This window comes from Ascidia mentula, chromosome 4, assembly GCF_947561715.1.
Source record: "Ascidia mentula chromosome 4, kaAscMent1.1, whole genome shotgun sequence".
Taxonomy (NCBI): Eukaryota; Metazoa; Chordata; class Ascidiacea; order Phlebobranchia; family Ascidiidae; genus Ascidia; species Ascidia mentula.
This window is the reverse complement of record NC_138569.1, coordinates 21,612,301-21,625,138: the sequence shown is the minus strand read 5'-3', so window position 1 is coordinate 21,625,138 and position 12,838 is coordinate 21,612,301. Positions and strand designations below refer to the sequence as shown.

The window sequence follows — 12,838 nt, the reverse complement described above, 5'->3', positions numbered from 1 at the left end:
TTTTAAATGCATTAAGGTGGACATCATTTATTAATATACAACTTCTGTTGCTGCCAGGCATATTGCAATCATTTATTAACACTCGGCCTTATTGACCCGAGATATATGCATTAAATCTATGCACCAATTTACCAGTGACAATTCGGTTAAGCAATAAATAACTTTGGAAGTGCGATGTCCTTGTATGATGTTTGCTACTGGAGCTGCCACAATTTCTACAGGTGGACTTGTATGTTGGTTGCGTGTTGCTGCTGTTGTTTCAACACAAGATGTAACAAACCAAAACAGTTACTTTTATATTTGTTTGAAATCGGGCATCATATGAATACATGAATGATTTGAAACTTTACAGCCTTGATCCGGCAAAGCACTGTTGGTTTTATGAGCCGCAGGTCATAATAAGGTCACAAAAATCATGCATTTAAATTTGGCTTACTCAGACGATAAAAGAAATAATCGACAAAAAACTCTAATCGAGAATACACGTTTCAGCAAAATTCTATACAAACAAAAATTCGCTGTGACAAGCTATTACACAAGAATGTATATCAGTACATGATAATAATATTACCAATAAAATTCTTGATAGTTTCTGATTTGTAAGAAAAAATTGCGTCTCTTTTAAATGAACAGAACGAAATGCTAATTTGAGTTAGGCAGAAAATTGTTTCACTATTGTTACTGCCAGGTAAAATAGTCCGGGAAAACGTATAACAACGAAAGTTAAAGCACAGGTAATGAAACGCTGCGTATATTCTAAATTTTTCTGCCGGTGAAGTTTAATATTTCACCAATTTAACCCTCAACAAGTTAATAATTTGTTGTTACAGGATTGAGCCGGTTAAACCACAATTGGAGCATTTCATTCAAATTCCGTCAAGCGTCATTGTCATCAGGTTAGTTATCTGTTCAACAACAACCTACAGCCTCCTATCCTCATGTAAAGACAAATGAAACAAGAAGAAAAACGCACAAAATTTAACAGCACAAATAACAGTCATACGCCAAAGAGCCCGCCAATCTTCCCACACCATGACATACTGACACATTAATAAAGGCTGTTGGTCCAAAACTTTCCATGTGACTTCCGCAACCAAACCTTTTAACAGTGCATAAATAATACACATTTTAAGGTTAGTAGTCTATTGCTATTGAATGAAACTGAGAATGAACACACGCCCGTTGAAAAATTTGCATGAACAATCATTTGTTTTAAAATTTACACATAAATCAAAACAAAACCCTAGAAAATATTATCTTCGCAATTCCTTCTTAAAATATAAAGTTATTTTTACACTCATTTTCAAGTTGTTGTCAAAACGCCACACAAGAATGACATTTAGGCGTATAATCTATGTACATGGTTCATTTGTGCTATGAAAATGGTATCAATGGGATGATTATTATCGAATACAGGATAGAAATTATTACTAAAGTAGTTTGCATTTTGGTTGTGGACGGTAATTCTTCTTTTTTGTGAGTGCGTTTTACATATAATTTATTTTTTACTTTCGGTAACTTTTGCCAAAAAGTACCCGATTGTTTGGCCTATAGAGTTACCAACTTCAATTCCACCTTTCACACCGGAAGGACCGAACGGAATTCCCAAAAACCCTCCAGCAAATTTACCAACTCCTCCAGCTATGAATTCAAACCTTTCTCTGCGTTTACGTTGCTGAATATCCTTGCCACTTGCATTCAGATTTTCGACGGCTTTGTAATTTTCGTCCAACTCATTGTGGCATTTTTCAATTAACTTTTCCACTATGTCGAATGCGTTTTCGCCAAGTTCGTCAGTAAACCTTTCACCAACTTCATTCATGAATTGTTGGTGCGTTTCATGCAGAAGCGCCGGTTCAACGTATGTTTCATTGCACACCTTTAAAGTGCAAAACCGAAAGAAACAACATTAGTAGTTGGTTCAGCAGAAGCACATGATAATTATTACTGGCAGATTTAGTTTTTTTCAAACAATTGTTTGCAAAAAAGTAACACGTAATAAAGGCGAAATTCTATCATGGATTGCAAAACATGATGTAAAATCTTGTTTGGTTCTAAACACACAAACAAACCCACCTCATCCATTAACTTAATGTAGGCCATTTTGATGCTTTGTAAAACCTTCTCACCTTTTTCCTCAAGCATCCACTGTATCAAAAAAGTCAAGTTTATTTCAGCTTAAAAATTGCACGCTTCCCTAAATATTCTCCGTTTACCTTTAAATCATTGTTTCGTTTGCCAACGAGCTGATAATGTGTTATATAAATATTAAAATATAGATGGTCGTGCTTACAGAGCACAGTTTGAAAATGTGTTTTTTTACCTTTAAGTCATTGTTTTTTTTGGAAACAAGTTGGTAATGTCTTTGTATGTCTCCTTCCAGGCGAGTTCTCAACAACTTAAAATCATTTTGAGGTTCACTAAGTCCCCCTTTATCATATTCGTCCAATGCTTTGTCCATTTCTTGTTGGTGAACCTTCTTCATTTCGTCTGCTTCCATGTATTGCTGAGTCATCTAACAACACACAAAGTCGAATGAAAATCTTCCGCACAAACAGTACTTTCAATCAAGTATGATATCAGAATTGTTTAAATAGCAGCAACATTACTTGCAAAAAAACAGAATATAGTCACTCACGAAGTCTATGGTACATTGGTAGCTTTCGTATGCATCAAGCTTTTTTTGTCGAAATTGATAAATTGCTTTATCCTGCAAAACGATAAAGTTTCTTTTTTGCATGATAACTAGGATATTTCGCCTGTATTACCTTTAAATCTTTGTTTTTGTTCTGTATCTTTTGATATTCGTTGTCGATTAATTCTTCAAACTTTGACATGAAGTCTTTGATGAGATGTTTTTTATCAAAAGAAGTGACAATTGTTTTAGCTTTTTCCTTGCTCTCATTGTGAGCTTGTTCAAGTTTCTCTCCGTCAACGTATTTGTCGTTGCAAGTCTGTCAAAAGTAAAAGTTAACTGTAACAGAGAATCTAATGGCATGATTCTAGACGCAAAACTGAAAATTTAGTAGAAACCATATTGACTCATGGGTCTTTTACCTTTGCTATTTCAAGCTTGTAGGTGTTTCCAGCTTTTTCCAATTTTTCTAATGATTCAATTTCAGCTGCCCTCTTCAAACAATAGAAACAAATGAGTATGATTCGTTCTTCGAAATTTTGGCAAAAACAATATAGGGCCTACTTACCCTTTTTGTTTCATTTGCTTTTCTATAGCTGCTTTGGACTTGTTGCATCATAGCTATCAACCTTTTTTGTTCGTCATTCTTAAGTTCAAAACTTTCGCCAACTTTTGAGCTAAGAAATTCTTCAATTGCTCCTTTATGATTTTTTTGATGAACTTTCTCAAATGCTTCCTCGGTCATAATTTCATTTGCGCAAGTCTAAAAAAATATCTACGTTTACCTTATTAATGAAAAAAAATGAAAAATAAGCTTTAAAATTGTACAAATTTAGTGGAATAGCTAAGATTGGCATTTGGCTCTCCAAGTGAATCTTTTGATACAATGGTGTATAAGTGTTTGCTTTAAATTTGCTTAAATTCAAAACCAAATTGTTTGTACCATCACAGATTCGGTCAACGAGAAACGACTTTGGCGAGACAGCTTGGGCTTACACACTAGTAAAAACACACCTCTTGCATAATTTCCTGATACTTGTTACATGCAGACTCTACTTCCTTGTCAAGTTCAACTTTCAATTTCACCTGAAAAAACACACATCTGATTCAGATTTAGTTCCTATGTCTTTTTTTAATGTATGTCTTCCACATTTGTAACACTGAACTTACAAACTTGTGACAATTTCCCTCCTGGAACTCTTTCCATTCCTGATACAACTGGATCTCCAGTTCACGTTGATAGTTTGCAACAACCTCCCCTGGATATTGTTTGGTTTCCTTCTTTAAAAATTGAAGAGCTTGAACCCGGCAACTTTGCTCCAATCCTGGCATCAAACGTTCCTCCACGTACTTTCCGCCACTTCCCTACAAACCCAACAGTTTGATAATATATTTAGCCAGCGTAGGCAGTGGCCGAAAGATTAAGATTTGAATGTGAATCGTAGGGACGTCCCAACACAAAAAATCGGCGTCGAACCAGTTACCTGCCGGTTGCAGATAATATTTGACTAACATTTATCGGCGGTATTAAATTTTTTATTGGTCGTTAACAATTATGACACAACCCTGTACAAAGGTGATTGAAAGACTACCTCGTTCACTACAGCAGTATGAAACTCCATGGTTTTTGTTATGAGCTTGCTAAATTCCAGTTCCATTCGCTCCTAAAGTTAGGTTGTTGGTTTATGTTAAAGTTGTTAGAAAACATTCGTATTGCGTATATATGAAGCAGCATAAGGCAGTTGTGTTAGATTTAATTACATCAAAATAATTGCTGACAGATCGCTTTACTTTTCAAACCAAATGTTCAAATAGCAAACCTTGTTTTTCATTTTGATTTCTTCAAAATCGTTGTCAATGATGGCATCTAGTAATTCCATACATTTATCCACGATAGATTTATCACTGACCAAATGGATAACTTCTTTAGCTTTTTGTTTGCCTCTGGCAGATGCTTCTTCGAGGAGAAGTTCCTTAACGTAACCTTGAATGCATGTCTGAAAACGTAAAGTTTGTTTTTGGTCCTTGCGATTTTGGTCCAAGCCAAAAAATTAAATTTATTCTAATTCGGGTCTTGACGAATACAGTGTATCACGCGGAAAAACAGACTTTGACCGCATTCCTTGACCAGGATAACCAGGGTACGAATCCCGGTATGGAAAGAATTGTCTGTTTGCACTTATTTTTGCATAGCTACCTCTTCCATTTTAGATGAATACACAATTGCCGCAGCGTTCAGTGTTTCGATAGTTTTTGTTTGGACTTGTTCCTGCAAATAATTATCATGTAACTAAATGAGCAAAACGAAACGTGAACCCTGGTTGTTGTTTTTTTGACATTGATGGACACAAGATATTTTACTTACACCGAACCATTAAAATATGTATTTTATACAGGTTTCCTGAGTGCAGAGTTGTTAAATGATTGTTTTAGGTTGCAATGATTTTTCCAAAACTACATTTTTTGTGTTAAGACTTCTCCTTTATGTTGTTACTTTCTCTATAGGCCCGATACATTTTTTGCAGGATATTTACTATTCCACTATGCTAAAAAATAACATTCGTTGTCCGTACGGCAGTTTTTGTAATTTCCTTACCCAATTCCTTTCTCCGGCCACTTTAAGTTTACTTTGACGCTCATTGATTCGCAGTAGAAGTTTTTCCTTTGTCTCGCTTCTTTCAGTTGTGTTCAAACCAACATCTGAGCTTTCAAATGTTTCCAATGCTTCGGTATTTGCTTTCTTGTGAGCTTCGTTAAAATCTTCATCGGACATGATCTGCTCTGCACATTTCTACAGATATAAATTGCTTTTAATATATTACATTGGCACCTAAGTCATGACGTGCAGCATTATATTGTGTCTTGTGGTGGTTTCCTTGTTCCTACAAGTTGTTTATGATATTTTGTTGTAGACCAACAAAATCGATCTTTTTCTTACCGACTTCATTGATTGCATGTAATTCTTAAAACTGAGGTCCGACAACTTTTCTAAAGAATTCTTCATTTTTTCCTGAAATTAAAATGTTTTTGTTTACATAAAAAACAAATGGTAACTTTTCTGATACTATTATCATTTTACTGATAACGACACCTAACAAGTTTCCAAACAAATTTTGCGATACTGATGTGATACGTCCCCACACTAGTCAGCAAACAAAACGTCCAAATTAGAATCATTTTGATATCCAGTAAAATAAGCAGCTGGAAATCCAATGTACAGGAATTACGCCTCCTACTTTGTGGAAAATAGTAAACATGCATTAAAGTGTAAACAAATTCAAACTGCAAATAAACAATGCTACACAAGTTGTAAAAAACCCTAAAGTAAACGGTCATACAGCTCCCCTAGAAAAAGGACTGTGAGTTTTACCAATTTTTCTCGCAGTGTCTGTTTAAATTTAAACAAAACATAAAATCTGTTCCCAATTTTCTTCATACAAGCACTTATTTTCCAGCTGTGCAAATATGTATCGGATTTATTTTGGATTCGAAATTACCCAAAAGTTTCGGGCATAGGCTCTAACCCTAAATGTGCACAGACCAATTATGTACCAAAACAAAGGCATCAACGTACGAGCTTTTCGATGCTATTTTGCTTGAGTTGTTGCTCTTGCCGACTCAATATTTCTTTAAGTTGTTGCAGGTAATCATTTTTATTTTTTTTGGGTAGGTTTATTGTTTTTTCCTCAAATATTTTTAAAGCTTCACTCCAAGATTTCTTTTCGACCTCAAGCAAAGTTCTTTGGTCAACATAGTTTCCAGAGGTGGACTGTGAAATAAGCGTTATTGTAAAAGTGTTTTTACTGGCGGATTGGTAATTTTACTACTTTAGTAGAATGAAAGATCAGCAATGCTCACCATGGTACATAAAATACAACATGTGCATTCAACAAATTAGACACATGCATTTGTTTAAATTTATGGGGCAAAGTCGACAACGCAATAAATATAAAAAACACTGTGTTTTAAAGGAGCCTAAACAAGTACGACTTGAAGTAAACAAGTACGACGACTAAACAAATATGACAAGAGTGATGCTAGCTTGTAATAAAAGTAATTACATTTCTTAGGCAATCTTCAAAGGCGATGCTAGCAGTTCCGACAGCTGCTTTTCCTTCCTGATCCAATATTATCTAATGCATAAACGAACAGTTTTCAGTATTATTGTAGTCGAATGAAGTAGACACATTACGACTGACTGTAACCAGTGAGATGTGGGACCATTTTAGTGCATGGGTGTATTGTGGTCACGTAACGTTGCTGCGTAAAGCGTACACTTGCAAAATGACCTTCACGTTTACGTGTGGGGAATATCTACCAACAGCCATGAGACAAAGTGTTTTATGCTATCGCATGATAAAGCATGGTCACCTTAATGCGCGAGCCCCTACTTAACGATCTCGCAGTCAGGTCGGATTGGTGGATATTTTAAATACTGATTAAACTCATTTGATGCCAACGCAAATTTGTTGAGGCAAAACTGTTGTATGCCCGGTGAGAATGCAATAGCTTTTCCTGATGTCCAGTATTAGTCGCTGGGCAACTTCATTTTAATACCTTTTTGTATTGAGAGTTAGGTTTTTACATTAAACCATTTAAATTGTATAATTCGAATTTGGAGGGGCGCACTATGCTAAGTGAATTATTTTTCCGAGATTAAAGTTGTTTAGATGTGTAAATGTGTAAAAGTACCTTTGCCTCTTCGTTTACCCGTTTGATATCCTTATATTCATTTTCGATCATTGCATTAAACTGCTCCTTGCATTTCTCATACAAATTGTCTTTGGAAACCAGATAAGTTTCTGCGTTTGTTTTGCTTTCCAAATGTAGTTGTTCGAGTTCGCCTTCTTCAACATAGTTTGTCTAAATTACAAATACGTTTCATAATAAAAAATACTTATATAGACACTTTACAGTCAAGTATAAAACATACATTTGTCATTGCAGAAACGTATTCTTGTTTCACATCTTCTAACGTCTCCGCTATAATTTTTTTCTGAGCCAATTCCTGACAAATACTTCGCATTTTAAAAACTTTCCTTGTTTAAAATAAAGTGGCGATTAGCTTTACCCTTCTAGTTTGACTGGACTTTGCATAGTTTTCTTTGATCTGTTGGATACGTTTTAGTAAATCCCTTCTTTCCAAATCCTTGTATTCATCGTTATTATCAGTGAATGCAACATCAAATTCATTCAAGGCTTTGTTTTCAGCAAGGTTGTGAACATCAGTAAACTCATCGTCGGACAATATGCACTGATTAGTTTTCTGCCGTATTTTAATGAACTTACGTTAGCGCACAAAACAATGCCCCTCTTTGTTTTATCTGTTTGCTATTCTGATAAAAAAACAAAACGCAAATGTTGCAATTATTTTTACATTGGCAGCTTACATCGCGCACGAAATTAACTTCAATGTGTAAAAAACAGTATTATATTGCGGTTGAACATAACAATTACGCCAACGACACTCGTAAACGTTGAAATTAGGTTTCTATGTTATAGTTTACAGCGATATGAATGTACCACATTATGTGGCAAATTGACGATGGCATTAATGATTTTTTTTGCCTTCACAAAAGTAGTACTAATAGAATGAGATTACCGGAACTCCAAAATAATCACATACCTCTTCTATCATTCTTTTGTATGAGTTGGATGCATTTTTGGAATTTGTTTCAAGCTGTTGTTTATGTCTCTCCTAACATGTAACTATTTGTCAACAATTCAAAAACTATGTTTTTAAACAAAAAATATGCCTAGATCCGAACTTACCAGTGTGTGTTTGTTGCTTTCTTCAAACTTTTCAAATTCAAGAGAAAGTTGTTTTTTGAGGTGATTTTTATAGGTTAAAACAACGTCCAGTGGGAGATTGCTTGTTTTCGTCTGCAACGAATTTACCGCCTCTTTTCTGCACTTCTGATCTTCATTAATGAGCGACAATTCATCAACGTATTCATCACCAATGTACTAAAAAATAGGGCAAAAAAAATTAGTGTTAAGTTAATAGTTATCGTTACGTTTCGACGAATTCCTCCAAGTCAAACCTAATAAAACCATCAAACAGTATTTAAGCGAGCACATCACAACAAAGAGCCAACGTTAATAATTATCTTCGATCTATTTGTTAAGAAAACTGACAAAGCTCGTGCCAAAAACTAAATAGGAAATCAGACTTCACTTTTTTAATCCAGTGTATGTAGTTGTTCCTTGAGTTATCCATTTCGTCACGGGCTTCATCCTTGACGGTTTCCTGGAGATTTTCAAAGGGAAAGAAAAAGTAATGATAAGTATTTCTTACAATAAATATATGAGTAATTTCCTATATTATTGAAGGCTACACTACGCTTTTTAAAATGGGAAACAAGCATGACAGTTGTGAACAAGCAGATAAACATATCTTTACCCTAACAGTTTTGTTTAATTGCTCAAACTCAGCCAATTTCTGTTCTATGTTTTCCACAAGGTTTTTCCGGTACTTGGCGATAAACCCTTCGTCTCCTAATTTACGTTGTTTATCAAATTCTTGTAAAGCTTGCGTCTTGGACTCTTTATGGAATTCGTGTATTTCTGCACAACTTCGGTACTCGTTTTCCAATTTCTTAAAAAAAAATTGCAAGATTGCTGAATAGATTTCGGCAGAAACTTACCGAATTCATTTGATCCCTGTAGGTTTCTTTGCATTCTTGAATGATTTTTAAAATAGCAGCTTTGGCTGTAGCCTATTAAAGACAAAAGTTCATTGAAAATAATGCACTACTTATGCTACAGCATACTTCGTTAACTTACATACTATGCTATGAAAGAAACTTTATAGTTTATAAGTTTGGTTTCGCAAATATATGTCTAAACTCCAAATACAAATGTCAGTAGCACAATACCTGCATAATTGTTTGCACTTCCGGCATTGTTCCGCTACTAAATACTTCAAAGCAGGAAAGTGTGTAGTTGATGAGATCAATTCCAGTCACGGGTTTTTTGTTGATTCGTTTCGCCACAATTTTATCCGGTGAAAAAAGTTCCCGCACCATGATGTCAACAGTTTGTAAGAAAAGGTCTCTCACGTCTGTTCCAAAGCAATAATAAGAAAAACAAATAATTTCCCAGCAGGGTTATTTATACCAGATATTTTTAAGTCGTTTCCGTCGCTTTCACTTCTCTCGGTTACACTAAGTCCAGGGTGGGGTATTAGGCAGCATGTTATTTGTTGGAAAGACTTTTCTATGTCGTTTCGAACGGATTCAGTGTCCTGATGTTCTGACTTAGGTTGTAGCACGTTTTTCAAAACTTTATTTCCTCCTTCAAATCCGAATGAAGCAGAACTGTCTGACCAGTCGCGAACAAGAAACATTAGTTCCTAAAAACATGTACATTGCTTGTGCAACATGATGTACCAGTTGCACTAAAGAGACCTGATATGTCGAAACAGTGTATACTGTTTGCGGTTTACTCTCCAATCTACCGCCCAGCGCAGTTTAATTGGTTTATTTCAGAAAAGCGATAACCAACTACTTAACTGACCTGAAATAGTGGTTCTTCATCACTATGCTTGACATGTTTGGCATATTCCGTAAAAAGCTAAAACATAAGCAGGAATATGAATGAAAAACAAGCGATGTCACAAAAAAAATTAAATTATATTTGAAAAGGAGCTTTACCTGCAGATACTGCAAAGTATCTTCCTGTATTTGACCTTGTACATTGTATATTTGTACAGAACTCAAAAGAATGCTGAGTCCAAATATAACAGAACAATCCTTAACACTGCTTTGGTGATCGAATGCTCCCTGAGTGTCCATCAGAAACAATGCGACCTATAACACGGCGTAGTTTTTTAGGGTTTTAGTAAATATGGGCTAAGGTTTTAGTACCTTAAAAAGATAATGAAAAGAAGTCCCGTGAATTTTAACTTAACAAACAAAGCAGGAAGGGTCGACTAACCCACCGAAGAGCGTGGTGATATTCGTGAAACCCCAAGTGATTTACGCGCGAATATATTACGCAACAATAAATACCTCACAATTACCCACCAAGTCTATGTTATATCTTCGTATGTAATGCAGTCCACTGTGATTTAAATTGCTAATTAATACTGTGTATGATACCGGACTGTTATAACCAAAGTGAATTAAGATGTCGTGTACCGAAGTTGTCCCTTTGCAAATTTCGTGTTATTCACACTCAACCTGTTCGCCAAGTATGACTGTTCGTTAATACTTTAAATTTGCGTTGTTTACTGATCGCGTCGCATTCCATGAACTGGGCTGCAGATTAAAAAAAAATTTTTAATCTGGAGATTACAGTTAAATCCTTGTGGCGGGGTTAATTGGCTGTGGAACCTGTAAAGTTAGCCGTGTTATATGACTTCACCAAACTTTGGGATTTATTCTTGACCTGCACCAGGCGGTAACAAAAGTTACCAAGTTGTCAGAAATTATAGAGATACCCAATAAACTGCATATTAATATAACGGAGCCTCGCAAAAAAAGTTGTCCAAACTATGTTGGTTGTACATATTGATGCTGATACACTTATCCATAGCGAGTAACTAAACAGCAGTTTTACTTTTCCCTTTGGTGTTTGAATAAAAAATGGTTCATCCCAAATCCAAATTCCCTGCGTGTGTCTCTCAGCTCCTCCTCTCCAAATGAATCCTTTGTTCAGTTTATCTTCTTTTGATGTCAACCAATCCACAGTCTAAAATGTTGGTATACCGTTGACCTGTTTTTTTTCGCTTGCACAAATTTAATTATCTTTTACCGCGTTCTTGTTCACCGCAGATAAATACCGCAAAAAGAAATTCAACATAAACGATTTTCCTTTGCGAAAAGCTCCGGCCATGGAGTAGATAGCAACAGGGGTGTTAGCGACACTGGGTTGCCCGAATATCCTTTCAATTTCTTGACGTTTGATGCAATAACCCCCATTTGTATCGACGTCAGGTAGCACGATTTGGACTGCTTGATATTCATGCTTACCGATTTCTGTAATCAATACATGCATTAGGGGCATTTTCTTCAAGCAAGTCAAAAGCTCTACTTTTACTGCTGCCCCGAAAGAAATTATTATAGTATGAAAACCATTTTTTTGTTCAAGCACAGTTTATCCTTCAGTTATCTTTATTCACCTGGAATGGATACGTTGGATTTCGTAAGCTTACTTTGCAATTTTTCCGCATGTCGAAGGATCACCCCTGTTCTGCAGGCAAGTTTCTTCCGCACAGAGTTTAAATTTTGTGCTTTTTCTTGTGTTATTTCAGTGTTTGTACCACTCTTAAAACCAGAATTTAACAAAGGCACATTATAGCTACTGCATCAACAGGCTTTTGGATAAGTTTAGATCGTCAAGATTACTGCTAAATAATTGTGGAAGAAAAGCTTAAACCATTAGTAGCAGTAATTAATGATCTCTGTTTTGTTTTTAGTTAGTAACTTTGTTTTAAGTTTACTTACTTCCAACTTGTGTTTTGCACTCTCGCCAACGAACCATTTTTCGCGAGCTCCTTGAATGTTAGTTTTTGTCTTCTTACTTCCATTAGAGAGTATTTCAATGAATGTGACGGGTTTTGCATCTCTATATTTGCAACTTTTCAGTCGGGTGTTGATCTCTTCGAGTAGCTCGCCATTACGGCACTTGGTTTTTACGCAATCTAATGTTTTAAGGCTTTCATGTGCAATGGTTAATATCATTTCATTTTGATCTAGTTTTTTCACAGACCCTCCAGTAACTTCTTCCACGGTTTCGCGAATTAAACGAAACTGTTTCTCGCTGTCTCCATGTTTGCCTGTAGCCGACCTTGAACAACCATGCAGTTTAATTTGAATTTCATTCCATTTTGATGCTTTGGGTAGTGGAAACGACGCTCCGGATGAACTTTTGGCCCAACCACTTGGGCCAAACTTTTCACGAGCATTCATAAACGTTTCACCCAAACCGTATTTTTTTTCCATGGCTAGGCTACCCTTTTGTTATCTACCACAATAAGCAGTTAGGTTTTAAAAAGTTCTATTAACTTGACGCCATTGCTTACAATGTAGTTGTATGGAATAGCAGATCTATTACAGCAGAATTTCGGTACAATATTTTATTATGTTTTGATCTCGATAAAACATTTTTGAAATGAATTAAAAAGCGCATTTTGTTTCACGACAATGAAGTTGTGGAACGGTACTAATCACCGCTAAACGGACCAAAAACACTCCATCC

General features: G+C 35.6%; 2 protein-coding genes across 2 annotated transcripts; both read right to left on the bottom strand.

Annotated features, from left to right (window-relative positions):
* Positions 1 to 931: 931 nt before the first annotated feature.
* On the bottom strand, positions 932 to 3,272 carry LOC145898970 (uncharacterized). The gene is made up of 7 exons (XM_082987667.1): positions 3,204 to 3,272; positions 3,058 to 3,129; positions 2,769 to 2,954; positions 2,639 to 2,710; positions 2,324 to 2,515; positions 2,077 to 2,148; positions 932 to 1,879 (listed from the first exon to the last, which is right to left on the bottom strand). The coding sequence occupies exons 1-7, from the start codon at positions 3,252 to 3,254 to the stop codon at positions 1,499 to 1,501; spliced, it is 1,026 nt and encodes a 341-aa protein (XP_082843793.1). The 5' UTR covers positions 3,255 to 3,272; the 3' UTR covers positions 932 to 1,498.
* Positions 3,273 to 3,288: 16 nt separating this feature from the next.
* Positions 3,289 to 12,582, bottom strand: LOC145898328 (uncharacterized). The gene is made up of 27 exons (XM_082986757.1): positions 12,085 to 12,582; positions 11,793 to 11,904; positions 11,393 to 11,616; positions 11,198 to 11,329; positions 10,291 to 10,446; positions 10,154 to 10,210; positions 9,755 to 9,989; positions 9,514 to 9,698; positions 9,283 to 9,354; positions 9,039 to 9,233; positions 8,814 to 8,885; positions 8,408 to 8,602; positions 8,262 to 8,333; positions 7,707 to 7,901; positions 7,569 to 7,643; positions 7,328 to 7,498; positions 6,697 to 6,768; positions 6,210 to 6,404; positions 5,574 to 5,645; positions 5,232 to 5,426; positions 4,833 to 4,904; positions 4,456 to 4,632; positions 4,228 to 4,299; positions 3,806 to 4,000; positions 3,650 to 3,721; positions 3,357 to 3,398; positions 3,289 to 3,312 (listed from the first exon to the last, which is right to left on the bottom strand). The coding sequence occupies exons 1-27, from the start codon at positions 12,580 to 12,582 to the stop codon at positions 3,289 to 3,291; spliced, it is 3,834 nt and encodes a 1,277-aa protein (XP_082842883.1).
* Positions 12,583 to 12,838: the final 256 nt, after the last annotated feature.

Bases quoted from the DNA above. Each gene is read 5' to 3' on its own strand.
- LOC145898970 (XM_082987667.1), bottom strand. From the start codon at position 3,254: ATGATGCAACAAGTCCAAAGCAGCTATAGAAAAGCAAATGAAACAAAA. The intron at 3,130-3,203 runs GTAAGTAGGCCC...TATTGTTTGAAG, and splicing joins AAGCAAATGAAACAAAAAGG to AGGGCAGCTGAAATTGAATC. The intron at 2,955-3,057 runs GTAAAAGACCCA...TACTTTTGACAG, and splicing joins ACAAGCTTGAAATAGCAAAG to ACTTGCAACGACAAATACGT.
- LOC145898328 (XM_082986757.1), bottom strand. From the start codon at position 12,582: ATGGAAAAAAAATACGGTTTGGGTGAAACGTTTATGAATGCTCGTGAA. The intron at 9,355-9,513 runs GTATTGTGCTAC...TGTCTTTAATAG, and splicing joins AAGTGCAAACAATTATGCAG to GCTACAGCCAAAGCTGCTAT. The intron at 3,399-3,649 runs GTGTGTTTTTAC...ATATTTTTTTAG, and splicing joins ATCAGGAAATTATGCAAGAG to ACTTGCGCAAATGAAATTAT.